Source organism: Dermacentor silvarum, chromosome 5, assembly GCF_013339745.2.
Source record: "Dermacentor silvarum isolate Dsil-2018 chromosome 5, BIME_Dsil_1.4, whole genome shotgun sequence".
Taxonomy (NCBI): Eukaryota; Metazoa; Arthropoda; class Arachnida; order Ixodida; family Ixodidae; genus Dermacentor; species Dermacentor silvarum.
Genome location: NC_051158.1, coordinates 64,344,394 through 64,370,291, shown reverse-complemented (window position 1 = coordinate 64,370,291; position 25,898 = coordinate 64,344,394). Strand labels below are relative to the sequence as shown.

The 25,898-nt window shown below is 46.6% G+C and overlaps 1 protein-coding gene across 1 annotated transcript in view; it reads left to right on the top strand.

Moving 5' to 3' along the window:
- The window catches only part of LOC119454145 (axoneme-associated protein mst101(2)-like), a 101,282-nt gene that overhangs the window by 20,600 nt on the left and 54,784 nt on the right, over window positions 1-25,898 (top strand). The window contains exon 6 of the mRNA XM_049667945.1: window positions 24,123-24,218. Within this exon, the coding sequence (XP_049523902.1) occupies window positions 24,123-24,218 (96 nt within the window). The remainder of the gene's footprint in view (window positions 1-24,122; window positions 24,219-25,898) is intronic.

Sequence of the window (25,898 nt, the reverse complement as noted above, 5' to 3'; positions counted from 1 at the left end):
GTGTGATACCTCGTTTGTAGAGGTCACAAAAGACGCTCCAGAGGCACATATCCGAATGCATTTTCTAGAAATTCAGTCCAAGTACTCGTCCTGCACTCAGTTCTACACTGACACTTCGAAGTCACATGCAGGGGTGTCTTAAGCAGTAGTCGGACCGTCGTTCTCCGAGTCAGATGTACGGCACCCAGAAACAAGCATTTGTACGGCTGAGGCCTATGCACTTTTATCGGCTGTGAAGAGTATAGGCAAATCAAACCTCAAAAGATCAATAATATTTACAGACTCCCTAAGCGTCGTAAAAGCTCTCATGACTCTACATAAACACAAAAACCTGTACTCATTGAACTGTATTCTGCTCTGTGCAAAGCATACATGTCTAACCAGCATATTATTTTGTGCTGGGTGCCTGGCCATAGAGGCATCGAGGGCAATGTTCTGGCTGATCAAATGGCCACATTCACTACATCGCGAGCCCTTAACCCTACCGCTTCTATCCCTGCCACAGATCTCAAGCCCTACTTGAGAAAGAAACTTTGAAGCCACTGGCAGCGCTTGTGGGATGCCGAAACGAAAAATAAGCTTCACTTAGTTAAGCCACAGATTGGCCCGTGGCATCCTGTTACGAAAATACGAAGAACTAATGTCCTATTATCTCGTCTGAGAATAGGACACACATAAAGCACCCACAATTTTCTCTTAACTGGAAATGACCCGCCAACCTGTGGTAGATGTGGAGAGAGGCTTACCGTGCTACACGTGCTCGTGGAGTGCAGGGAAGCCGAAAAGAGAGAAAAAGACACTTCCCTCTAGCGTACCAGTACCGTCTCCCTCTCCACCCCGCTATGTTTCTTGGCGACGAACCTCTGTTTAGCACTAAAGCTGTTCTGGATTTTCTGAGCGATGTTGTACTGCATGTTATTTGCCCAATAGTTTCGTAGCGCGTCCTCTCTTCAGAGGATGTCGCCGCGATAGTAGTTTTGTATAGCACGCGCCTCCAGGCCCTTACGTTTTCAAAGGGTCTGTCAAGGCAGTAGTGCTTTTTAAAAAGATTTATCTGTGATATATTTTCGCCTATCGTCATTCTCGTGCAATTTGTTCTTTCGTGATCATAGTGCACCTCATTAGCCATTGCCATAATTTTATTACATATACATTTTATGCATTTTACAGCGATTGTTTTTAGGCCCTTTTACAGCCACGACACATCTACCTTTCGCAATTCATTGCTCCATTGCCAACGCATGAACACTGGCCTGGCGCTCTTTGGCCATATCTGGCCCTTGTGTCATTAAATACCCTACATCGTCATCCTCATCAAGTTAAGATATTTAGTCGTTATAATAGTGGAAATGTAGATGAATGGTACCTTTTAAGTGATAGACAGTTAGCGTACGCTATACCACTGTGTACGCCATAAAATTGCGGGCCATCACTGTGCCCACGCAGAATGCTAAATGACCCATAGCATATAGCGTACGCACACTATTTCTCAGATTTAGTATTACCGTCTTTGCATGGTTTGCGTAGTTTTTCTAAAACATGGTGGCGGTCCTCGCTGCCGGCTTCGAATTGAATTTGACATTTCTTTCGTAGCATTCACTTCGTTCGTAGCAAATGACTCCGTAGACAGCTTTCATTTAGTCTCAGGCCAATTCGACAACAGTGTATTAAAGATAACGTTGTGGAGTTTCCGAGATCGCTTTGCATTTCGAATGCAACAAAGTCTAACGAGGGAAACCTTGGAGATGTCAGCACCAACTATAGGTGAAGTTCAGAGGTAGGTGCGATGACAGCACATGGCCTCTGAGATTGGACGATCTCACAGACCAACTAAAAAAACTGTAATATGTGTGCGGCTTCATCTATGCTGTAATATAGCATATACCGTATGCTGTAGTTGCGTACACTCTACTATAACTGTCTGATAAGGACCATTTAAAAGAATAGAATTGATCACATAGAATACCCATAGGCATACATAGGGTGCCATAGAAAATGCATTAATGGGGAAGGTTATGGTAGGCGTGGGCTAACTGAAATTAGGGGTGGGCCAACTTAAATTTTATGATTCAGCCTACTTGAAATTTAGGGGTGGACCAACCTATATTTGAGTATGGGCTAGCTTGAACTCTGAGATGGACCAACTTAAATTTAGAGGTGGGCAAATTCAAAATTTAGGGGTGGGTCAACTGAAATTTGGGGATAATACAACTTGAAACCTGGGGCTGCGCCAACTTAAATTTGGGGGTGGGTCAAATTGAAATTTGTGTGTGGGCCATCTTAAAATTGGGAGGTGGGCTGACTTTGTGGGTAAGTCAACTTCAAATTGGGGGTTGGACCAAACTGAAATTTATTTAGACATGTGCCAAAATTTGGAGGTGCGCCAGCTTGAAATTTGAGGTCATACAACTTGAAATTTGGGGTGGCCAACTTGACATGTGGGGGTGAGCCAACTTGAAATTTGGTGGTGGGCCAAATTAAATTTGCTGGAGGGCCAAGTGAATTTGGGGGTAGACCAACTTGAAATTTAGGTATGGGCCAACTTAAATTTGGCATTGGGGCAACGTGAAGTTTGGCAGTAGGCAAACTGAAATTTGAGGGTTGGCCAACTTGAAATTTGGAGGTGGGTCAACTTAAACTTGGGGGTACGCCAACCTAAATTTAGGGGGTCAACCTAAATTGAGGGGTAGGCCAACTTAAATTTGGGGGTTGGTAAACCTAAATTTGAGGGTGGGACGACTTGAAATGTGGAGGTGGACCAACCTAAATTGCGGCATTTGACATGTAAAGTTTGGGGGTAAGCAAACTTAAATTTGGGATGGTTCAGTTTAAAACAGTGCCAAAAAAACACGGACCATCGAGAACATGCGATGGGCACTGACTGCCAACAACATCTTTATTGAAGCCTACGCAAATATATACTATTCGCAATGGGCAGAAAGGGAGAAAAACACGAAAGAAGAGGAAAGGGAAGGCGAGTCATCGTCTGTCAACTCTTGGTGGACACACGTCAAAAACAAAACTACACAAATGTAACAAATACGCATAGTGTACACAAACCAAACTGATTAACTTCTAAGGAACTTAAGTTCCTTATCACAAAGAGCTATAGAATGGGCACTTACACAAGTGGCTACTAATTGACACATTGAAAAAGCCTCATAGATTTCCCTGGTCATCTGATAGCTGTACCTTCTCAACACACGTGTGTCATCTAGGAGGGGTGAACAGCCACAATTTGCACAATGAACAGCCAGATTACTGCCAGTCTTAATCTTGACACAGTACGCATGCTCACGCAAACGTTCATTAAGAGAACATCCCATTTGCCCTATGTAAGTGCAGCCGCAAAAGGTGGGAATGGAATACACTACATGGGTATTGAAATCTACAGGCTTGGCGACATGTTGCTTATTGCACAGTCCAGGTGTTCTCTCGCTCTCGTTGTCTTTCTTGTACAACCTTCCCAAGTTGTTAGGTGCGGTAAACACAATCTTTACACCAGTGCAGCCTGCGGCTTTCTTGATGCAATGGGACACACCTTGTATAAACGGGATCGCAACATTCTTGGTTAAGTCGTCAACTACTTCGCACTGTTTCTTGTGGGAACGAACCTCTTGTAATAAAACTTCGGTCAAGGATGACTGTAATTGTACTGGATAGGCACTTGCCATAAGCCACTGGATTTGATTGGTGAAGATGCAGGACATCAAGTGAGGGTAAGAGCAAACGACTGCATTTCTAAGGGTCCCTAGGATGACTGAGCGCATCACCACGTTTGAATGATTGGATATGTAGGGGAGAACATGTTTTTTGGAACGTGGGGCATACATCCCACATGTGCCCCTCCTGGAGGTGTAGTGCAAGATCAAGAAAGCGGATTTGGCCTTGTTCAGGCAATTACTTTGTGAACGTCAACCCTTAATAGATGCTCCTGAATTTTTCAAAAACTTAGTCGAACAGGACTGTGGCTTTATTAGGGTGGGCAGAAACGATCACCAGAAAATCGGCATTGTAACGAAACACTTTCACAGGATTTGGGGTGGGTCAACTTGAATTTTGGGGTGCACCAACCTGAATTTTGGGGTGGGCAAACTTACATTTGGGGGGGGGGGGCAACTTGGAATTTGGACGTGGACCAACCTAAATTTGGGGATATCCCAGCTTATATTGGGGGTCGGCCAATCTAAATTTCAGGATGGGTCAACTTGAATTTTGGGGGTGAGCCAACTTAAGTTTGGGGGTGAGCGAAATTAAATTGGGGGGAACGCTTCTACATACTTAGACAACTCATGTGGAGTTCCTGCATACTCTTTTGTTTATACATAGATTCCTAAGAACACTGCATTTTTCTTTGCCTAACGTGTTCATTTGGGAATACAGATATGGTGGTTATAGGACATATAGGTGTGTCTCGATAGGGTGGCATTGTTTTTTGCCTTGGTCATTCAGCAAAACCACGGAATTGTAGCTGTCAGTACGCGCGACCATAATAGAAACCAGTGCAATAAAATGTAGTCACAACAAAGCATACAGTTGCAGCCTAGCTATACACAATACAACTAGTGATAGCAGCTCTCCTCTGCATGTTCGATAAATGATATCTTCTGTCACCCAATTCCACATCAGACGGCTCTTCTCAAGAAGAAGTCAGATTTTTTGTAGTGTAAGCTGTTATATGGCTCCTTACAATAGATTTTACACGCCGCCATCGGTGACCGTCGCGGGTATCGCAGGTAAATAAAAAAAAGATACCCAGTTCCCGCCGGAATCCAACCCTAGCCCATTGCGCTGGAGTCAACTACCCTACCACTGAGCCACACCAGTGCTTGCTAGCTTGCAGTGGAAACATGCCCGATAAACGCGTCCGAGCGTGCGAGAAGATACGCGAGTGACACGCACGCCGCGTAGCATCGATATGTGTGCACTTTGCATTGCAGTTGGATATTATTACACGAGGTGGAATGCAATGTAGCAGTTGTATAAGTTTCAGAACAAGGTAGATAGAGAAGGTTTGAGGAAGGAAAAGAACATTAAGGAGACGTATAGAAAAATGCTGGAATGAAAAAACATGTATACCTGATTAAATCAAGCTGGCTAGGTGACTACGTCACTGCCCCTTTCAATGGGAATGCCAATAAGCCAACATCGTCATCATTAGCACTGTATCGTGCATACAGTAAGGAAAAAGACTAGGAGGGAGCATCACGTGATTCAGCTAGCCTCGGCAAGCCAACCTCCTCTGACGCCACCTCTCCCGCTTTCCGGGGCCATGTGCGCTGTGCCTGTTGGGTAGGATTCAGTCCACATTGTTGCCGGACCATTCGAGATTGTTTTGTACGTATAACTTTTAGTGGCACCTGCTGTGTCAAGCATGGAGGCACGTAGAATGTAACGGGTGGTTGTCTTCTACCGCATGTGTCGTGCTACATTTCAAAAGCGTTGCCTTGAAACATGGAGAAAGACGGGTGCCTGACCCATGAAGACAGTATTTTCAAAGCGTCAATTGCGCCTACCGCCGTGGTTTGTGAAGTTGCCAGCGCTCTCGCCTCGAAAATTAACCAGTGCAGACCCAAGCATCGTCTATTGTTTCGTCTAATCAGCTGTTGTGCACCTTAAACTGCTGTGCGCATTTTCTTGCTAATTTTTGGCCCACTGTCTTGCACCTAGGAAGAGACGAGGGCGCGAATTCATAAAAGCTTCTTACGCTAGAATTGTTCATAAGAAAGAATTTCAGCCAATCAGGATGCAAGACATCATTATCTAAGGTGGCTAGCCAATGGCAAAGAGCACTTACGAAATGAATGCTTTGTAAATCTGGATCGAGGTGTTTTGCGGGACATTTCTTTAACACGAAAGTGTTTTTGCCGGGGTACACCATCCACTTCCTGTAACAGATGTGACGTCGGCGCGAATGCGTAAAATAGGGACGGCACCGCCATCTAGGAGCGGCGAAGCGAAGTAATGCATCATGACACGAGCACTCACGGTGAGCGCTTCGGTAGTCTCAGCGCAGCGAAGGCACGGAACACGGTGTAGGCTGGTGTAGGCGGCGTAGTTCTTCCGCTGAGGTGACGACGCAGTTTCCGCACATGGTTTGTCTTTCACATCCGATTAGCCTGTGACGCCTCGTCGCCTACGGAGGGCAGCTTCAACATGCATCAGCAGTGCTTGCACTCCGCCTACTGCTTCGCTTGCAATGGCACCAACTAAGAAAACTGCTGCGCTAAGCGGCACAGAAAGGCAACGCCGTCGACGGGCAGATCTCGCTTTATTCCGGCGAGAAACACGCCAGCGTGAAGCTGGGCCGGTATTTTGTAGCGATGCCTTTCCGGTGCTAATGCCTTTTCGCACTTATCGCGCTTTGTCAGTGGTCAGAGCGACGGTCCGCTCGCGTTATCAACGGGTTCAGCCGGCCGTGAGCGGTGGATAAGACTAGTATAGAATAAGTCATAAGGCATCTCTACAAAATACCGGCCTAGATGCCCAAGACACTACCGAGCCGCATCAAAATGCTCGTAGCGTCGCCGAAGTGACTCGGCAGCAGGCCGCCGCCTGCCAAGCAAGCCTGCAACACGGTCGCCGTGTCGCCGCAAATCGTGCTCGCTGCAGCGGACCTTGAGTTCACGAAGCAAACATGCAACAGCTTCTCTGAAGACACAATTCACTTTCGTTTTCTACCGATTCCTATGAAATAGGCATCAACCATATCTTTTCGACACGTTTTCGCTTAGTAAAAGGTTCCGCTCTGCGTCTTTCGATGTGAGAGAAACAAAAATCACATCATCTCACCCTACGGGCAACCATGGTGGGATGCGAAAGCATCGCGGGGGGTGCGCATCGAGTGTCCATTTCGTTTCACTTGGCAACACAACCCAATGAAAGTTAGAGTGACAGAATGTATTGAAAAGAGAGGAGACGTTTGTACGGGGTTGTTGCGTCTTTATTTTGAGATCGTACGTGATTCCTAGCGTCGGTGCGCGCGCTATCTTGAAGACGATGGCTTTGTGGTCAGTGAAATGTAGCGTCAATGGGTCTTGCTGCAGAGGGTCGAGTTTGAAACTTGCGAAGACGAGGTCTATGCATGTTCCCCTGATGGTGGTGGGTTGCTTGTGATCTTGGGAAATGCATCGCAAGGAGTATACGTCCTTCATGTGCTGCACCAGCCAATCGGTTGTCAGTGTGTCTACGTTGAAGTCCCCTGCGAGTATGAAGGGCGCGTGTCTGTAAGTCTTGGTGTACTCTACCATGCTCCTTGCGAGGTTCTGGACGCTCCAGGCCTTGCTCAGGTTGTTGTCGAACCAAAGCCGCTCGCACACGTTGCAGCTGTGCCCGAAGCTCCGATCGAGGAAGTCGCGCTTCAACCGCGCGTCAGCACCGTCGAAGCCCGGGCGTTGTAATGGCCTCGAACGTGTTGCTGCTCTGGCCGCAGACTCGCGTTGTCTCGTCGCTTCGGAATCGGGAGCTACCGCTCGACACTGCCGTTGCGCTTCGACTTTCCGAGCCCGGAGTTCGGGGTCGGCTTGATAACGCTGACGTTCCACTTCGGCGTGCCGAGCCCGTGTTCCTTCCGTAGAAGTTTCCTGCCGACATTGACGTTTACGTTCGGCTTCCCGAGCCTTCCTCTGCTCCGCGGCGGTGGCGCTGCCGCTGCAACTAGCGCCGACGTTGACGTTGTTCATGGCGTTTCGCACGTCGTTTCACAGAGAGAGAATGACGGAAGCACAGCGAACGCGCGCTTTATACTGCACCGCGACACTTGCGCCACCTACCGGCGTACCCTTAGAGAGAGAGGGAGAGAGAGTTATATGCAATCATTTGCTGCGCCGCACCTCTGAAGGAGAGGGGGACAGGGGAGGAGGAGGAGAGCGCACACCTGCGTAGAAGAGGAGAATGACGGAGAGTTGCGCATGCGCAGTATGGGTGCGGACGCCGCAGAACGGACACTGCCCCGAGCATAAGATGCTCTCGCATCTAAAAGCATTAGCCTGCACTCTAATCGCCGAAGTCGTCGCCTTTCCTGCAGATTTACGTGCACTATTTTGTAAGACTGTGTGGTGCGACGTCGTTACGCTGTTGAGACACGCCTGTTCTCGCCGGTCTGCTGAGAGGCCGAGGACAGAACAGAACGACAGCGTCGACTGGGACCGTCTGCCATAACAATGGCTCGGCACGGCCTTAAATATGTTCATGGTCCCTATCTCGACAGTCCATTCTTGGGCACCAGAAGGGACGATTTTTTCCCGCTGGTACGCAGTTTCAGCGAGCCCTAGACGCTCGCTTAATCGCCTGCAAATATTTGTGGGGGCGAAAGGCGTCATTATTTCCCAGAAGACGTCCCCTAAAGCGATGAATCGTCGTCGGAAGGCCTGGCTTGGCTGCCTGCGCACGTTTCGCAGCGCGAAAGGCTTCCTCGTTTCCCGGAAACCTGCCCTGAAACGCGACCAGTCGTCTTTGAGATGGTCCTCGGGTTTGAGATGGTCCTCGGGTTGTTTGGCAGCAATTCCGGTGACCCTGACGCCTTCCTTCGCTACAGCTCTGGCTCCTGTCTGCTGCTTAGGAGGCGAGCGACGTCTATGTAACATGTGGTAGCGTGGTGCATTCCCTGACTGACATAACACAGACTCCACTGCTTCAAATGCTTCACACTTCACTAATCTCGGCGTGCGTTTGTCGCACCTTATCATGTGCGCCCATTCCGAAATTCCCGCACCAGATGCAACCACAGCGAGCCGACTAGAATCGACCGCTTGCCCATCACGTGACTAGGGCCTACTTCTCTATATTTTTTTATGACTAGGCTTCCAGACAGTCACGTGACGCTCTCTCTTAGTGTCTTCCCTTTTCCATGGTATCGTGCCACTTGCGATGTGAGATTCCCGCCGCATACCGTCTTTACGTACGCCCTTTGCATTACAGTTGAATATTATTACACCAGGTGGCACGCTATGTAGCTGGTGCATAGGTAGCGGTACAAGGTAGAGAGAGAGAGAGAGAACTATCGAGAAGAAAAAGAAGATTATAGGGATGTATAAAATAGCTATATAAAAAACATGTAGAGCATACCAGATTAATTCAAGTAGGCTAGATGACTGTTTGCCACCGCCCCGTTTCAAAGGGGATACTAATAAATCCTCATCGTTATCATCTTCATTAGCATCGCATCCTACCACTTGTCACGCGATGTGAGACGCACGCCACGTAGCGCCGATACGTGCACAATGTGTATTGCAGTTGCATATTATTACACCAGGTGGCATGCCTCGTAGCAGTTGCATGTGTAGTGGTACAAGGTAAATACAGAAGGTTTGAGGAAGAAAAAGGTTGAACAGCTGTATACAAAAATGATAGAATGAAAGAAATGTATGGCATACCTGATTAAATGAAGCAGGCTAGGTAACTGTTGGTCCCAATCCATTTCGAAGGGAATGCCAATAAATCATCATCATCATCATGAGCATCGCATCGTGCCATTTGTCAAGAGATGTGACATACGCAGCCGCGTAGTGTCGATATATGCAAACTTTGTATTGCACTTGCGTTGTATATCACCTGGTGTCCCGGCATGTAGCACTTGCATGTAGCAGTTGCATGCTGCATGTAGCTGGACCTGGTTAACTCGAGCAGGCTAGGTGACCATTCGTCCCCACCCGGTTTCAAGGGGATGCAAGTACATGATCATCATCATCATCATCAGACGAAGAAATATGCAAGACAAACACGGTGAAACTTGCAGCTGGCGTTTGTTGAAGTGTTATAGAATATAAACTACAGAAACACATGTTTCTTCGTCTAAGTCCCGTCACTAACGCGCTTTATCAAGATCGAATGCGCTGCCAACTAGGTGAAGTTCGCACACAGTTTAGCTCTATTTCCACCATATGTCTGTCTAAGCAGTCACATCACTCAGGCCAACCTCTCTGCCCTAATCTCATTTTAAGGTTCATCTTTCTCTCGTTTGTCGGATTAAACCAAAACTTGACAATGGCATAAAGCTTTCTTTTTTTTTTCAAATATGTAAGAAATGAAGCCGTCAGTGTGTGTCCATCTCCAACTTTCCTTTAATGCCTCTCATTTGCACTCTCAGTAACATCGTGTATCTCTCATTCTTGCTCTTCCCCCAGACAATAATCGCACCACTTGCAATGAAGAAGAGAAAAATAACTGCAGGGAGCTCGGGAAAGCATGCGAATACAGCGCCGCTGGCCCTTCTTGCGTAGGTAAGCGCACGTCCTCAACAAGTCATCGCACGGAGCTGCGACATTAGCAATTGTAGCTATGCTGGGTTATTTACTTTATTGCAAACAAACCTATGAATATTTCCTGCGGTAAATAGCGCAATCATTTCGCACCATCCTGATTACTTTGAAGCGGGCACTACTTCCAAGAAAAAAAATGACTGATTTAAAGCTAATTTACAAAAGCTTACTAATAAAGTCTGTGATCAATTGCTTTAGAAACATGTAATAATCATTTCAGAGAACATGTCTCAATTGCAGTATTAAGTCCGTGTACTAAAGTAATTTATATTAAGCAGAAATCTAGTACATTAGCGAAATGCACTGATGTTCCACTTGACACTTATCAGCATGGAAAACGGAGCGCTGCTATGATATCGGCACAGATTTCAGGACGCATTTATCTAAAAGCAGGTGCTCAGGACAATATTTCTGATAAATAGTTATTATTTCATTGCTCATTGCTATTCGTATTCACTTCCGTAACTATAATGTGTGCTCTAGTCTGAATAAATGTAATATATGATTAGTGAATGTTAATTAGCAAAGATCATTCTGTACTTATTATTGCAAGTGCTATCCCCCTCTTGATGTAATCCAGCTGATCTGACTGAATTGCGACATCTACCACAGGATAGCTTTGATATGTGTGTTTAAATTAAGGTAGGGAATCAGGTATGTCTTATCACTCTCTCTGCACAGGAGGAATGAGGGCAAAATGCACAAAAATACCCGTGTAGCATCCAATGTGTGCACGTTAAAGAATCCCAGGTGGTCAACATTAATCCGGAGCCCGCCATTACGCCGTGTCTCATAATCTTATGGTGGTACATAATACCCTAGGGTGTAATTTTACTTTTTATACATCTGGAGCAATGTTTTTCCCGACGGTTATCTTTTTCTAGTGGAACTGCTTTAGCACAAGCTTTATATGTACATTGCTTTATTGTTTTTTTGTCAGATGACACACGCACTAGCTGTAACGAGGAGGAAAATGAGATATGCAAGTCGATGGGACTGGTTTGCGACTTCAGCGCTGGAGCAGCTGTCTGCATTGGTAAGACTTCTTACATTATAACTGACCACAACGACACGAGCATTTACAGTTAATTCGAGTGTGTGAAGCAGCCTACTAAATCTCTAAGCGATCGAGCGATCGGTTATTTCTGAAAACTAAATTTGTACAGGCTATTCAAGGCGGGACTGTTGCACATCAGTTATCAGAGCTCTTCAATGATGCAATTTGAGAAACTTCCCACAGACAAGACGCCCGGCAAGTGCAGTGAAGAAGATGAAGTATCGTGCAGTGAAAGCGAAGCGATGTGTGATTTTAGCTCTGGAGCCCCCGTGTGCACTGGTAAGGAATGACAGTGCCCCCTGCAGGATTGCTCGAAAGCTCATTGCTCTTTTAATGAGTATGCCCATTATCGAATTTTATTCTGCAATTCTACAAATATTCTACTTAAATCACAGGTTTAACATATAGCCTCTCAGCTAGATATTGATGTGAACTGAATATGGCCTACCGATTATTATTCGAACACAATACTAGCTTTTATGAAGACTGCATATGTGTCTATTCACCCGTATCAATATACCGTTAAACTTCAATATAACAAAATTATCAATATAACGAAGTATTTATCTTTGCAGAACCTCTTGTCCGTAGAACATCATGTACTTATAACCTCAATTTAACGAAGCTTGCTTATACGCAATTTCATTATAATGAAATTTCACTGGCACCGCAATGGAATACCGAGACAATAAATGAAACTTCCGCGGACACAGATGGCCAAATGATTGAATTACAAGTGACTGCTTGCGAACTCACCTCTCAAATCCCGCGCCGCGCGACAAAAGCGACCGCGCAAGTGGAGCAGCCTCATGTTCGGTCGCGCCCCCTATCCTATCGCGCCCCGCGCACTGTGTGCTTTAGGTGCGAGTGAAAGCGTGCGAGGATGAGACAAGAAAGATGGTTGCTTCACGAGTGCCACCTTCCCACGCAAACAAAGGGAAAGTGGGAGAGGGGAGCGAGCTAGCGATAACGCGATCAAGCGCAGGAGAGGGCGGGGCGGGGAGGGGGAAGTAGGGGGTAAGTTCGCGCGCGTCTCTATTTCTGGCGCACGTCTCAGCCGTGGCTGTGCATGGCTGTAAGCCCGGCTGAGCGCATGTGCAGCCGCGCATCCTATTTTATAGGTAATCTGCCGCGCGAGGAGACTGGGCGTGCACAGACAGTGTGGTATCATGTAAGCTATCATCCCGCGCGTTTAATATTGGAGGTTGCGTATCTCTAGTTTCGGAGAGCCGTTGAAGAGAGAAGCATTCGCTCCCCGCTGCCTGTGCTTTTCATGATAGCCTCGTCCCAATGCGGGCGACGCTATCAGCCGCAGGGGCGCAGTGGACGTGAAAGCGTGGCTAGCCGGCTTCGTTTAATCTATGAAAATATCGTCGACGTGGCATGAAACCGCATCACTCGTCACCGACTCCCGAATTCAACAAAATGAAATGCTTTCTCAAATTTGCTTTTTGAATTTCCCCACAATTCCGAAAATATTGAGGCCCCTTTCATGCAAGAAAAATTATCAGCGACTGCACTTCTTTGCATAATTTCAATTTTTGTCGAATTTCAATACAACGAAATTTCGATATAACGGAGCAAAATGCCGATTTTACCGACTTCGTTATATCGAGATTAAACTGTAGTTTAAGACAAGATTTCTATGTGGCATACAAGGACATTAGGTGAGTGAGATGCAGGGGTCTACCTCTCTGCTCCACTTGGGGCAAAAACTACTCTGAGGCAAATCCCATCGTGTATAGACTAGCTATAGCCTAGCTTTGTTTTCACAATGACGCAATCACCGACAACTGTGCGTTATGAACACTGAAACTTTCACAACTTGGAAGTCTATAGGACGCCTGTGCGTCACGCATAAAAACAAAAAATCTACCCTGAGATAAAGTTTCGAACTCACAACCCTGCGACAATGCGCACTTCGTATGAGCATGCGTCATTACACTAGCATGCAACAATCACAGCTGGTATTTTGTGCAAGAAGTCGCGTTTATATATATTTCGGAGGCCACAACAGGACAATACTGCAATGAAGTAAATGAGTTGGGTGTAGGAAGGAATCGCTGCCGATAATTTATCTTTGGAAGGGAGGTGGGTAAGGAAGCCAAGATCCTGTGATGGGCGATCATATCCAGCAAGTAACTATATGTGCTGGCACTGAACTTAATTTTTTTTCAGATCCAGAACGTGAAACTTGCAGCAAAGAAGAGAGCGAAGCGTGTAAAGAAGGAGGAAAGCAGTGCGACTTTACCGCTGGCGCCCCCACGTGTACTGGTACGGAAACACAAAGCACACAGGATCCTCCTAAATTTTTTTACTGTGTTTGACTTGTGTAGAAAGTTGGCGTAGCGATAGAGCTTCAACAAAAAAACTATCACTTATAATATTCACGTTTCGTAATGTCTAGTCGAGAGTTCAGTGGAATAACCGTCTGGCGATAAGGATATATACTGAAGGAAGAATAAATAAACACTTGCAAACATCACGAGAAAAAAGAGCAACAAAGATTGACGTTTCGAGGCCCCTACAGGCCCCTTGTTCACAATAACAACAAAGATGCACAGTCCTCGCTTGCATTGCAAGAACTGTGCATCTTTGTTATTGCGAACAAGGTGCCCCTCGAGACGTCAACATTTATTTTTCTTTCTTTTTCCGGATTTTGACGAGTATTGGTTTATTCTTGCTTCATCTTTCGTACTGACAGGAAAAAAATTATAGTACAAAAATCCATAATTGTACAAATACCTTTACTGCGTAAGCATTCTTTGGCCAGTATTGTAGCCCTGCCACGCTGAAATTTGTAATGCCTTGTACTTGTACAAAAATGCGTGATGTTCAAGTTAAGATATTTAGTCGTTATAATAGTGGAAATGTAGATAATTGGTACCATTCAAGTGATAGACAGTTAGCGTATGCTATACCACTGCGTGCGCTATAAAATTGCGGGCCATCACAGCGCACACGCACAACACTAAACGAACCATAGCGTTTAGCGTACGCACACTATTTCTCAGATTTAGTATTACCATCTTTGCGTAGTTTACATAGTTTCTGTAAAACATGGTGGCGGTCCCCGCTGCCTGCTTCGAATTGAATTTGGCATTGCTTTCGTAGCATTCACATCGTTCGTAGCAAATGACTCCGTAGACAGCTTTCGCTTAGTCTCAGGCCACTTCGACGACAGTGTATTAAAGATAACCTTGTGGAGTTTTCGAGATCGCTTTGCGTTTCGAACACAACAAAGCCTAACGAGGGAAGCCTTGGAGATGTCAGCGCCACCTATAGGTGAAGTTCAGAGGTAGGTGCGATGACAGCATATGGCCTCTGAGATTGGAAGATCTCACAGACCAACCAATAAAACTAATATGTGTGCGGCTTCATCTACGCTGAACTATAGCGTATACCATATGCTATAGTTGCGTACACTATACTATAACTGTCTGATAAGGAACATTTAAAACAAAAGAATTGATCACATGGAATACCCATAGGCATACATAGGGTTCCATAGAAAATGATTGGGGAAGGTTACAGTAGGCATGGGCTAACTGAAATTTAGGTGTGCCCAACCTGAATTTGGGGATGGGCTAACTTGAATTCTATGGTTCAGCCAAATTGAAATTTAGGCATGGACCAACCTAAATTTGGGGATGGGCTAGCTTGAAATCTGGGGTGGGTCAACTTAAGTTTAGGGGTGGGCCAATTCAAAATTTAGAGGTGCGTCAACTGAAATTAGGGGATAAGACAACTTGAAATCTGTGGCTGTGCCAACTTAAATTTGGGGGCGGGTCAAATTGAAATTTGAGTGTGGGCTATCTCAAAATTTGTGGTGGGCTGACTTACATTTGTGGGTAAGTCAACTAGAAATTTGGGGTGAGCCAACTTGAAATCTGGTGATGGGCCAAATTAAATTTGTTGGAGGCCAAGTGAATTTGGGGGTAGACCAACTTGAAATTTAGGTGTGGGCAAATTTAAATTTGGCATTGGGGCAACGTGAAGTTTGGTAGTAGGCAAACTGAAATTTGAGGGTGGGCCAACTTGAAATTCGGACGTGGGTCAACTTAAATTTTCGGGTACGCCAACTTAAATTTAGGGGGTCAACCTAAGTTGAGGGTGGGCCAAATTGAATTTGGCAGTTGGCCAACCTAATTTGAGGGTGGGCCGACTTGAAATGTGGGGGTGGACCAACTTAAATTTCGGCATTTGTCATCTGAAGTTTGGGGATGAGTAAACTTAAATTTGGGGTGGTTCATTTTAAGACAATGCCAAAAAACACATACATTGGAGAACATGGGACGAGCACTGACTGCCAACATCTTTATTGAAGCCTACAGCAAATATATACTATTCGCAATGAGCAGAAAGGGAGACAAACACGAAAAGAAGAAAGCGGAGGCGAGTCATCGTCTGTCAACTCTTGCTGTGCACGCATCAAAAACAAAACTATACAAATGTAGCAATACACATAGTGGAGACAAGCCAAACTGATTAACTTCTAAGGAACTTCACTTCCTTATCACAAAGAGGCTATAGGCACCGGGCGCGGGATGAATTTGGACCGGTGGCGCCTTCATGCGGAGGCGCCGCGAATGTAATGGCATGTGGCGGTTGTGCCGCGCACAGCAGGCGCTGCCGTGAAACCGAGTCTGATCAAACATGTTGCGTTTTGGGGTCCACAAACAGTTACTGAAACTTGACTTAAGCTGGTTAGGCCATTCAATTTAACCGTTGTTCATCGCGGCATCGCGTTTTTCAGGCGGAAAGTCTGTATATGTGCGGTCTGTAGGCAACAGCGCGTTCAGTGCTCAGCAATTGAAACGCGATACTCGAATCGCATGGTCGCCAGCGCTTTTTGCACTGACTGTAAGCGCTGGGGACACCAAACTGATGCATTGTGGTGTAGAGTGAAAGCGAGAACCTTCGTAATGCATTACGACTGCATTTGGTCCCACGGCGCTCACCTGTGGCACGAAAAGAAAAGAAAAAAAAACGGCGGCAGCCGCGCGCTGCCAGCGCTTCCATCGCTGGGCATTGTACATTTCCGACGCTGATTTGCTATCGTCTAGTTGTTCTACCGTTAATAAAATAGCCGTTCATACGCAAGAGCTTCGTGTGCCACTTGCCTGTCTTCGCCTCCGCAGTGTAACGGCTCCGGAGCTTGGGCACCGAAGGCGAACACTCAGATTTGTAGTCATTTTGCCGTCTTATCAGTGTATCAGTCTTCCTTTTAATGTACATTTTCCTTTCTAGCAATTCCCAACTCTGTTGCGTCCGGCACACGACTGTGCTGTGCATCTACGGCGAACGCCAACGCAGTGGCGTGTTCACACTCACCGCCACCGACGGCTCCGGTCACGCTAAGCTATTTAAAATGGGCGGTGATGAAGATTGGGCTAGTTTATAAGCAATTAAGAATGGGGAAGCATTGCAAAGGTAAAAGAACTACAACGAACAGAGAGCGGGAACTCTCTGACACATGTGCGATTGGCGAAGCAGCTCAAGAAACAGAATAAGGAAGACGTATGTCTCCTTTTTCTTTTCTGTCCATAATTTTTGTGTCATTCGCATATTTCCTCGATTAAATGCGCGGTAATGTTAAAGCGCAAAGCAAAATAACATTTGGAATACAACTGCTGGAGTTTCACGTCTTAGCTTGCCGCGGTGAACTCCGTTCGCGTGGTGCATTTGCATCGCAATTTGCGCTCGTTTTCTGCTTTATGTACTACCTGATGCCACGAATGTGATCTGCCTCGTACAAGTGACGACCTTTCTCAAAATCAGACACGCGAAAATGCGTTTTCCGGTGCGTCAGCCCTTAAAACCCGCTGTGCCAAATCACTGGAAGGACCGAGCGCCTTCGTCCCGTCGTCTGCTTCACATGCCAGTAGTTTGACAGCTGCCGTTCGCGGCGCTGTTCGCCAGCATATCGCCGGCGCGCCGCTGGCGCCTTACGACGGCCGCCCGGTGCCTATAGAAGGGGCACTTACACAAGTGGCTCCTGACACATTGAAAAGGCCTCAAAGATTTCCCTGGCCATCCTGATTGCTGCACCTTCTCAACCTATGTGTGTCATCTAGGAGGGGTGAACAGCCACACTTCACACTTTGCACAATGAACAGCCAGATTACTACCAGTCTTAATCTTGACACAGTACGCACGCTCACGCAAATGTTCATTAAGAGAACGTCCCGTTTGCCCTTTGTAATTGCAGCCGCAAGAGGTGGGAATGGAATACACTACATTAGTATTGCAATCTACAGGCTTGGCGACATGTTGCTTAATGCACAGTCCAGGTGTTTTCCGGCTCTCGTCTTACTTGCACAACCTTCCCAACTTGTTAGGTGCGGTAAACACAACCTTTACACCAGCCTGACATGCGGCTTTCTTGACGCGATTGGACACACCATGTATATATGGGATCGCAACAGTCTTGGTTGAGACCTCAACCACTTCGCGCTGTTTCTTGGGGGAACGAACCTCTTGCAATAAAACTTCCTTCAAGGATGACAGTAATTGTACTGGATAGCCACTTGCCTTAAGCCACTGGACTGGATTGGTGAAGCTGCTGGACATCAAGTAAGGGCAAGAGCGAACAAAAACATTCCTAAGGGCCCCTATGGTGATGGAGCGCTTCACCACTTTTGAATGATTGGAGGTGTAGGGGAGAAGGCGTTTTTTTGGAACGTGGGGCATACATCCAACACATGTGCCCCTCCTGGAGGTGTAGTGCAAGATCACAGAAGTGGGTTTGGCCTTGTTCAGCCAATTCCTTTGTGAAAGTCAACCCTCGAGAGATGCTCCTGTATTTTTCAAAAACTTGGTCGAACATGGCTGTGGCTTTATTAGGATGGGCAGAAACGATCACCAGAAAATCGTCCACGCAACGAAACACTTTCACAGGATTTCGGGTGGGTCAACTTGAATTTTGGGGGTGCGCCAACTTGAATTTTGTGGTGGGAAACTTAAGTTTTGGGTGGGCCAACTGAGAATTTGGACGTGGACCAACCTAAATTTGTGGGTGGGCCAAACTAAATTTGGGGGTAGGCCAGCTTATATTGGGGATTGCCCAACTTAAATTTGAGGATGGGTCAACTTGACTTTTGGGGGTGGGCCAACTTAAGTTTGGGGGTGAGCGAACTTAAATTGGGGGAATGCTTCTACATACTTAGAACTCAAGTGAAGTTGCTGCATACACTTTGCCTAACGTGTTCATTTGGCAATATAGGATATGGCGGTTATAGGGCATATGGGTGTTTCTCGATAGGGTGGCATCGTTTTTTGCCTTGGTCGTTCAGCAAAACCACGGAATTGTAGCTGTCAGTACACGTGGCCATGATTGAAACCAGTGCAATAAAATGTAGTCACAAAGAAGCATACAGTTGCAGCCTAGCTATACACAATACAAATAGTGATAGCAGCTCTCGTCTGCATGTTCAATAAATGCTATGTTCTGTCACCCAATTCCACATTAGACGGCTCTTCTCAAGAAGAAATCAGATTTTTTGCAGTGTAAGCTGTTATATGGCTTCTTACAATAGTCGTTTCGGTTAGTGATATTATCCTCCTCCATCGGTAACCGTCGCATCGCAGGAAAATAGAGTGAGTACGAACTTTATTGAGGTCTTGAGGAGAAAGAATTAAACCGGGGCCGGAGGCCCTGCCAGTCAATTCGGTGGCTCCACCCAGGTTGGGGCCGGTAGACAGAGTCCTTCGGCGACGGCCCGGGCCCTCTGGACAGCCTTTGGCTGTGCGATGGGCTCTGTGCTTCTGAGCGCTGAGTCCCAGGAGGACTGGTCAGGAAAGTCCGTGCCCGCGTTGGCAGGGCACAGCCAGAGCATGTGTTCGAAGTTATTGTATTCGTGGCCGCAGCGTGGGCATTCAGTAGGAAGGTAAGGATTGATCGTGACCCGCCGGGATCCAGCCCTAGCGCATTGCGCTGGAGTCAACTACCCTACCACTGAGCCACACTAGCGCTTGCTAGCTTGCAGTGGAAACATGCCCTATAAACGCGTCCGAGCGTACGAGAAGATACGCGAGTGACATGCGCGCTGCGCAGAGTCGATATGTGTGCACTTTGCATTGCAGCTGCATATTATTACACCAGGTGGCATGCCATGTAGCAGTTGTATACGTAGCAGTACAAGGTAGATAGAGAAGGTGTGAGGAAGGAAAAGAAGGTTAAGCAGATGTATAGAAAAATGCTGGAATGAAAAAACATGTATACCTGATTAAATCAAGCTGGCTAGGTGACTATGTCACTGCCCCTTTCAATGGGGATGCCCATAAATCAACATTGTCATCATCATCAGCATCGTATCATGCATAGAGTAAGGCAAAAGACTAGGAGGGAGCATCACGTGATTCAGATAGCCTCGGCAAGCCAACCTCCTCTGACGCCACCGCTCCCGCTTTCCGGGGTCATGTGCGCCGTGCCTGTTGGGTAGGATTCAGTCCACATTCTTGCAGGACCATTCGAGATTGTTTTGTACGTCGTAACCTTTAGTGCCGCCTGCTGTGTCAAGCATGGAGGCACGTAGAATGTAACGGGTAGTTGTCTTCTACCGCGTGTGTCGTGCTACACTTCAAAAGCATTGCCTTGAAACATGGAGAAAGACGGATGCCTCACCCATGAAGACAGTATTTCCAAAGCGTCAATTGCGCCTACCGCCGTGGTTAGTGAAGTAGCGCTCTCGCCTCGAAAATTAACTAGTGTAGACCGAAGCGTGGTCTATTGTTTCGTCTAATCAGCCGTTGTGCACCATAAACTGCAGTGCGCATTTTCTAGCAAATTTTTGGCCCGCTGTCTTGCACCTAGGAAAACACGAGGGCACGAATTCATAAAAGCTTCTTACGCTAGAATTGTTCTAAGAAAGAATTTCAGCCAATCAGGATGCAAAACATTATTATCTAAGGTGGCTAGCCAATGACAAAAAGCACTTACGAAAGAAGTGCTTTGTAAATCTGGCCCGAGGACTCTTCCGGGATATTTCTTTAACAAAAAAGTGTTTTTGCCGGGGTCCACCATTCACTTCCTGTAACAGATGTGACGTCGGCGCGAACGCGTAAAACAGGGACGGCGCCGCCATCTAGCAGCGGTGAAGCAAAGTAATGCATCGAGACACTCACGAGCGACGACGGTGAGCGCTTTGGTAGTGTCAGCGCAGCGAAGGCTTGAACACGGTGTAGGCTGGTGTAGGCGGTGTAGTCCTTCCGGTGAGGCGACGACGCAATTTCCGCACATGGTTTGTCTTTCACGTCCGATTAGCCTGTGACGCCTCGTCGCCTACGCAGTGCAGCTTCAACATGCATCAGCAGTGCTTACACTCCGCCTACTGCTTCGCTTGCAATGGCACCAACTAAGAAAACTGCTGCGCTAAGCGGCGCCGAAAGGCAACGACGTCGACGGGCGGATCTCGCTTTAGTCCGGCGAGACACACGCCAGCGTGAAGCAGAACGCCTTCGCACGGTCGCGGCGCACGCTGCGAACTCTGCCACTCTAAGCGCGTCGCAACTTAACTAGCTGCCCACGACTCTACGGAGCCGCACTAAAATGCTCGTAGCTCCGCCGAAGTGACTCGGCAGCAGGCCTCCGCGCGCCAGGCAAGCCTGCAACACTGTCGCCGACCCGCAAATCGTGCGCCTTCCGCTGCAGCGAACCGCGAGTCCACGAAGCAAACATGGAGCAGTTTCTGTGAAGACACAATTCACTTTCGTTTTCTACCGATTCCTATGAAAGAGGGATCAACCGTATCTTTTTGTCATGTTTTCGCTTATAGTAAAAGGTTCTGCTGTGCGTCTTTCGCTGTGAGAGAAACAAAAAGTATTAGCCTGCACTCTAATCGCCGACGTCGCCGCGTTTCCTGCAGATTTACGTGCACTGTTTTTTAAGACTGTAAGCAGTCTCAGCGGGCCCTGGACGCTCGCTTAATCGCCTGCAAATATTTGCGGGGGCGAAAGGCGTCATTCTTTCCCAGAAGACGTCCCCTAAAGCGATGAATCGTCGTCGGAAGGCCTGGCTTGGCTGCCTGCGCACGTTCGCAGGGCGAAAGCTTCCTCGTTTCCCCGAAACTGCCCCGAAACGCGACCAGTCGTCCTTGAGGTGGTCCTCGGGTTCCTTGGCACAATTCTGGTTACCCGACGCCTTCGTTCGCTACAGCCTTGGCTCCCGTCTGCTGCTAGGAGGTGAGCCACGTCTATGTAACGTGTGGTGGTGCGGTGCGTTCCCTGACTGACATATCACAGACTCCAGTGCTTCACACCCTTGACACTTCACTAATCTCGGCGTGCGTTTGTCGCAACTTATCATGTGCGCCCATTCTGAAAGCCCGCACCAGATGCAACCAAAGCGAGCCGACTAGAATCGACCGCTTGCCTGTCACTTGACTAGGGCCTACTTCTCTATATTTTTTACGACTAGGTTTCCAGATTGTCACGTGACGCTAACTCTTAGTGTCTTCCCTTTTCCATGGTATCGTGCCACTTGCGATGTGAGATTCCCGCCGCATACCGCATTTACGTACGCCCTTTGCATTGCAGTGGAATATTATTACACCACGTGGCACGCGATGTAGCTGGTGCATAGGTACCGGTACAAGGTAGAAAGAGAAGCATCGAGGAAGAAAAAAGAAGATTATGGGGATGTATAAAATAGCTATATAGAAAAACATGTAGAGCATGCCTGATTAATTCAAGTAGGCTAGATGACTGTTTGTCGCTGCCCCGTTTCAAAGGGGATACCAATAAATCCTCATCCTTGTCACCTTCATTACCATCGCACCGTACCACTTGTCACGCGATGTGACACGCGCGCCACGTAGCGTCGATAGGTTCACACTTTGTATTGCAGTTGAATAATATTATACCACGTGGCACGCCTTGTAGCAGTTGCATAGGTAGTGGTACAAGGTCAATAGAGAAGGTCTGAGGAAGAAAAAGAAGGTTGAACAGATGAATACAAAAATGCTAGAATGAAAGAAATGTATAGCATACCTGATTAAATGAAGCATGCTAGGTAACTGTTGGTCACAATCCCGTTTCGAAGGGAATGCCAATAATCATCATCATCATCATCATGAGCATCGCATCGTGCCATTTGTCAAGAGATGTGACATGCGCACCGCGTAGCGTCGATATAGGCAAACTCTGTATTGCACTTGCGTTGTATTTCACCTGGTGTCCCTGCATGTAGCACTTGCATGTAGCAGTTGCATGCTGCATGTAGCTGGACCTGGTTAACTTGAGCAGGCTAGGTAACCATTTGTCACCACCCCGTTTCAAGAAGATGCAAGTAGATCGTCGTCATCATCATCAGACGAAGAAATATGCAAGGCAAACACGGTGCTACCTGCAGCTGGCGTTTATTGAAGTGTTATAGAATATAAACCACAGAAACAGATGTTTCTTCGTCTAAGTCCCGTCAGTAACACGCTTTATCAAGTTCAAATGCACTACCAACGAGGTCAAGTTCACACCCTGTTCAGCTTTATTCCCGCCATATCTCTGTCTGCTGCAGACATAACACGCAGGCCGACCTCCCTGCCCTAATTTAAGGTTCATATTTCCCTCGTTTCTCGGATAAAATCAAAACTTCAGAACGCATTATGTTTGTTTTTATTTTTCGGATATGTCAGAGATGAAGCCGTCAGCATTTGTCCATCTCCAACTTTCCTTGATAGCCTCTCGCTTGCACCCTCAGTTGACATCCTGTACCTCTCTTTTTGCTATTCCACCAGATAATAATCGCACCACGTGCAATGAAGAAGAAAAAAAGAACTGCAGGGAGCTCGGGAAAGCATGCGACTTCAGCGCCACTGGCCCTCTTTGCGTAGGTAAGCGCATATCCTCGGCAAGTCATCGCATGGAGCTGCGATATTACCAACTGCAGCTGTGCTGGGTTATTTACTTAATTGTAAACAAACCTATAAAAATTCCCTGCAGTAGATAGCGCAGTCATTTCACACCATCCTAATTACTTGGAAGTGGGCACTACTTACAGTAAAAAAATTGGCTGATTTTAGCTAATTTACAAAAGTTTACTAATAAAGTCTGTAATCAATCGCTTTAGAAACCATGTAATAATAATTTTAGAGAACACGTCTCAATTGCAGTATTGAATCCGTGTACTAAAGTAATTTACATTAGGTAGAAATCTAGTACATTAACGAAATGCATTGATGTTCTAGTTAACACTTACCAGCACTGTGCGAAACGGAGCCCTGCTATGATGTCGGCACAGATTTGAGGACGCATTTCTCAAAGCAGGTGCTAAGGACAATATTTCTGATAAGTATATATTATTTAATTGCTCACTGCTATTCTTTATCACTTCCGCAACTATAACACGTGCTCTAGTCTGAATAATTACAAGATTGATTGGTCAATGTTGTTAATTAGAAAAGGTCATTCTGCGGTTCGTATTGCAAGTACTATCTCCGTCTTGACGTAATCCAGCTGATCTGACTGAATTGCGCCATTTACCACAGGAAATTTTCAATAAGTGTGTTTCCATTAAGATAGGCAATCAGGTATGTCTTATCACCCTGTCTGCACATGAGGAATGACGGCGAAATGCAAAAAAACGCCCTTGTAGCGTGCATTGAGTGCACGTTAAAGAACCCCAGGTGGTCAACATTAATCTGGAGCCGCCCTCTACACCGTGTCTCATAATCTTATGGTGGTACATAATACCCTAAGATTTAATTTTAATTTTTATACATCAGGAGCGATGTTTTTCACGACGATGATCATTTCCTAGTGAAACTGTATTAGCACAAACTTTATATGTACATTGTCTTTTTTTTTTTCAGATGACACACGCACCAGCTGTAACGAGGAGGAAAAGGAGATATGCAAGTCGATGGGACTGGTTTGCGACTTCAGCGCTGGGGCAGCTGTCTGCATTGGTAAGACTCCTTACATTACAACTGAGTAGATCGACACGAGCATTTACAGTTAATTCGAGTGTGTGAAGCAGCCTACTAAATCTCTAAGCGATCGAGCGGTCGGTTATTTCTGGAAACTAAATTTGTACAGGCTATTCAAGGCGGGACTGATGCACATTAGTTACTAGAGCCCTAAAATAATGCAATTTGAGAAACTTGCCACAGACAAGACAGACAAGACGCCCAGCAAATGCAATGAAGAAGATGAAAAAAGGTGCAGTGAAAGTGAAGCGATGTGCGATTTTAGCTCTGAAGCCGCCGTGTGCACTGGTAAGGAATGAAAGTGCCCCCTGCAGGATCGCTCGAAAGCTCATTGCTCTTTTAACGAGTATGCCCATTATCAAAATTTATTCTGCAATTCTACAAATATTCTACTAACATCACAGGTTTAACTGATAGCCTGTCAGCTAGATATTGATGTGAAGTGAATATGGCCTACAGATTATTATTCTTACACAATACAAGAATTTATGAAGACTACATATGGTGTGTATTCACCTAGATCAATATACCGTTAAACTTCAATATAACTAAATTCTCGATATAGCGAAGTATTTCCCTTCACATAACCTCTTGTCCATAGAGCATCCTGCATATATAACCGCAATATAACGAAGCGTGTTTATACGCGATTTCAATATAACGAACTTTCACTGTGGCCGCAAAGGAATACCGAGACAAGAAATGAAACTTCCGCGGACGCAGACGGTCAAATGATTGAATTACAAGCGGCTGCTTGATAACGCGCCTCTCAAATCAGGCGCCGCGCTTCAAAAGCAGCCGCCGAAGTGCAGCAGCCTCATGTTCGGTATAAAATTCCACTGCAATAAGATCCTATCGCGCCCCGCGCACTGTGTGCTTTAGGTGCGAGTGAAAGCTTGCAAAGGTGACAAGAAAGATGGTTTCTTCACGAATGCCGCCTTCCTGCGCAAGCAAAGGCAAAGAGGGGGAGGGGAGCGAGCTCGCGATGATGCGATCAAGCGCGCGAGGGGGCGGGGAAGGGGGGGGGGAGTGGGGGGGTAAGTTCACGAGCGTCTCGATTTCTGGCGCACTTCTCCGCCGTGGCTGTGCATGGTTGTAAGCCCGGCTGAGCGCCGCGCACCCTGTTTTAGAGGTAATCTGCCGCGCGTGGAGAGTGGGCGTGCCCAGACGGTGTGGTATCATCTAAGCTATCATCCCGCGTGTTTAATATTGGAGGTTGCGTATCTCTAGTTTCGGAGACCCATTGAAGCGAGAGGCAGACGAAGCATTCGCTCCCCGCTGCCTGTGCTCTTAATGATAGTGTTGCCCCACTGCGGGCGACGCTATCAGCCGCAGGGGCGGATTGGACGCGAAAGCGTGGCTGGCTTCGCTTAATTCGTACCGCAGATGTGAAGACATCGTCGACGTGGCATGAAACCTCATCATTCGTCACGGACTCCCAATTTAAACAAAATGAAATGCTTTCTCAAATTGGCTTTTTTTTTATTTCCTGACAATTCGGAAAATATTGCGGCCTCTTTACATGCAAGAAAAAATTATCGGTGAATGTACTTATTTCCATGAAAGGTCGAATTTCAATACAACGAAATTTCGATATAACGAAGCACAATGCCGATTTTACCTACTTCGTTATATCGAGGTTTACTGTAGTTTAAAATA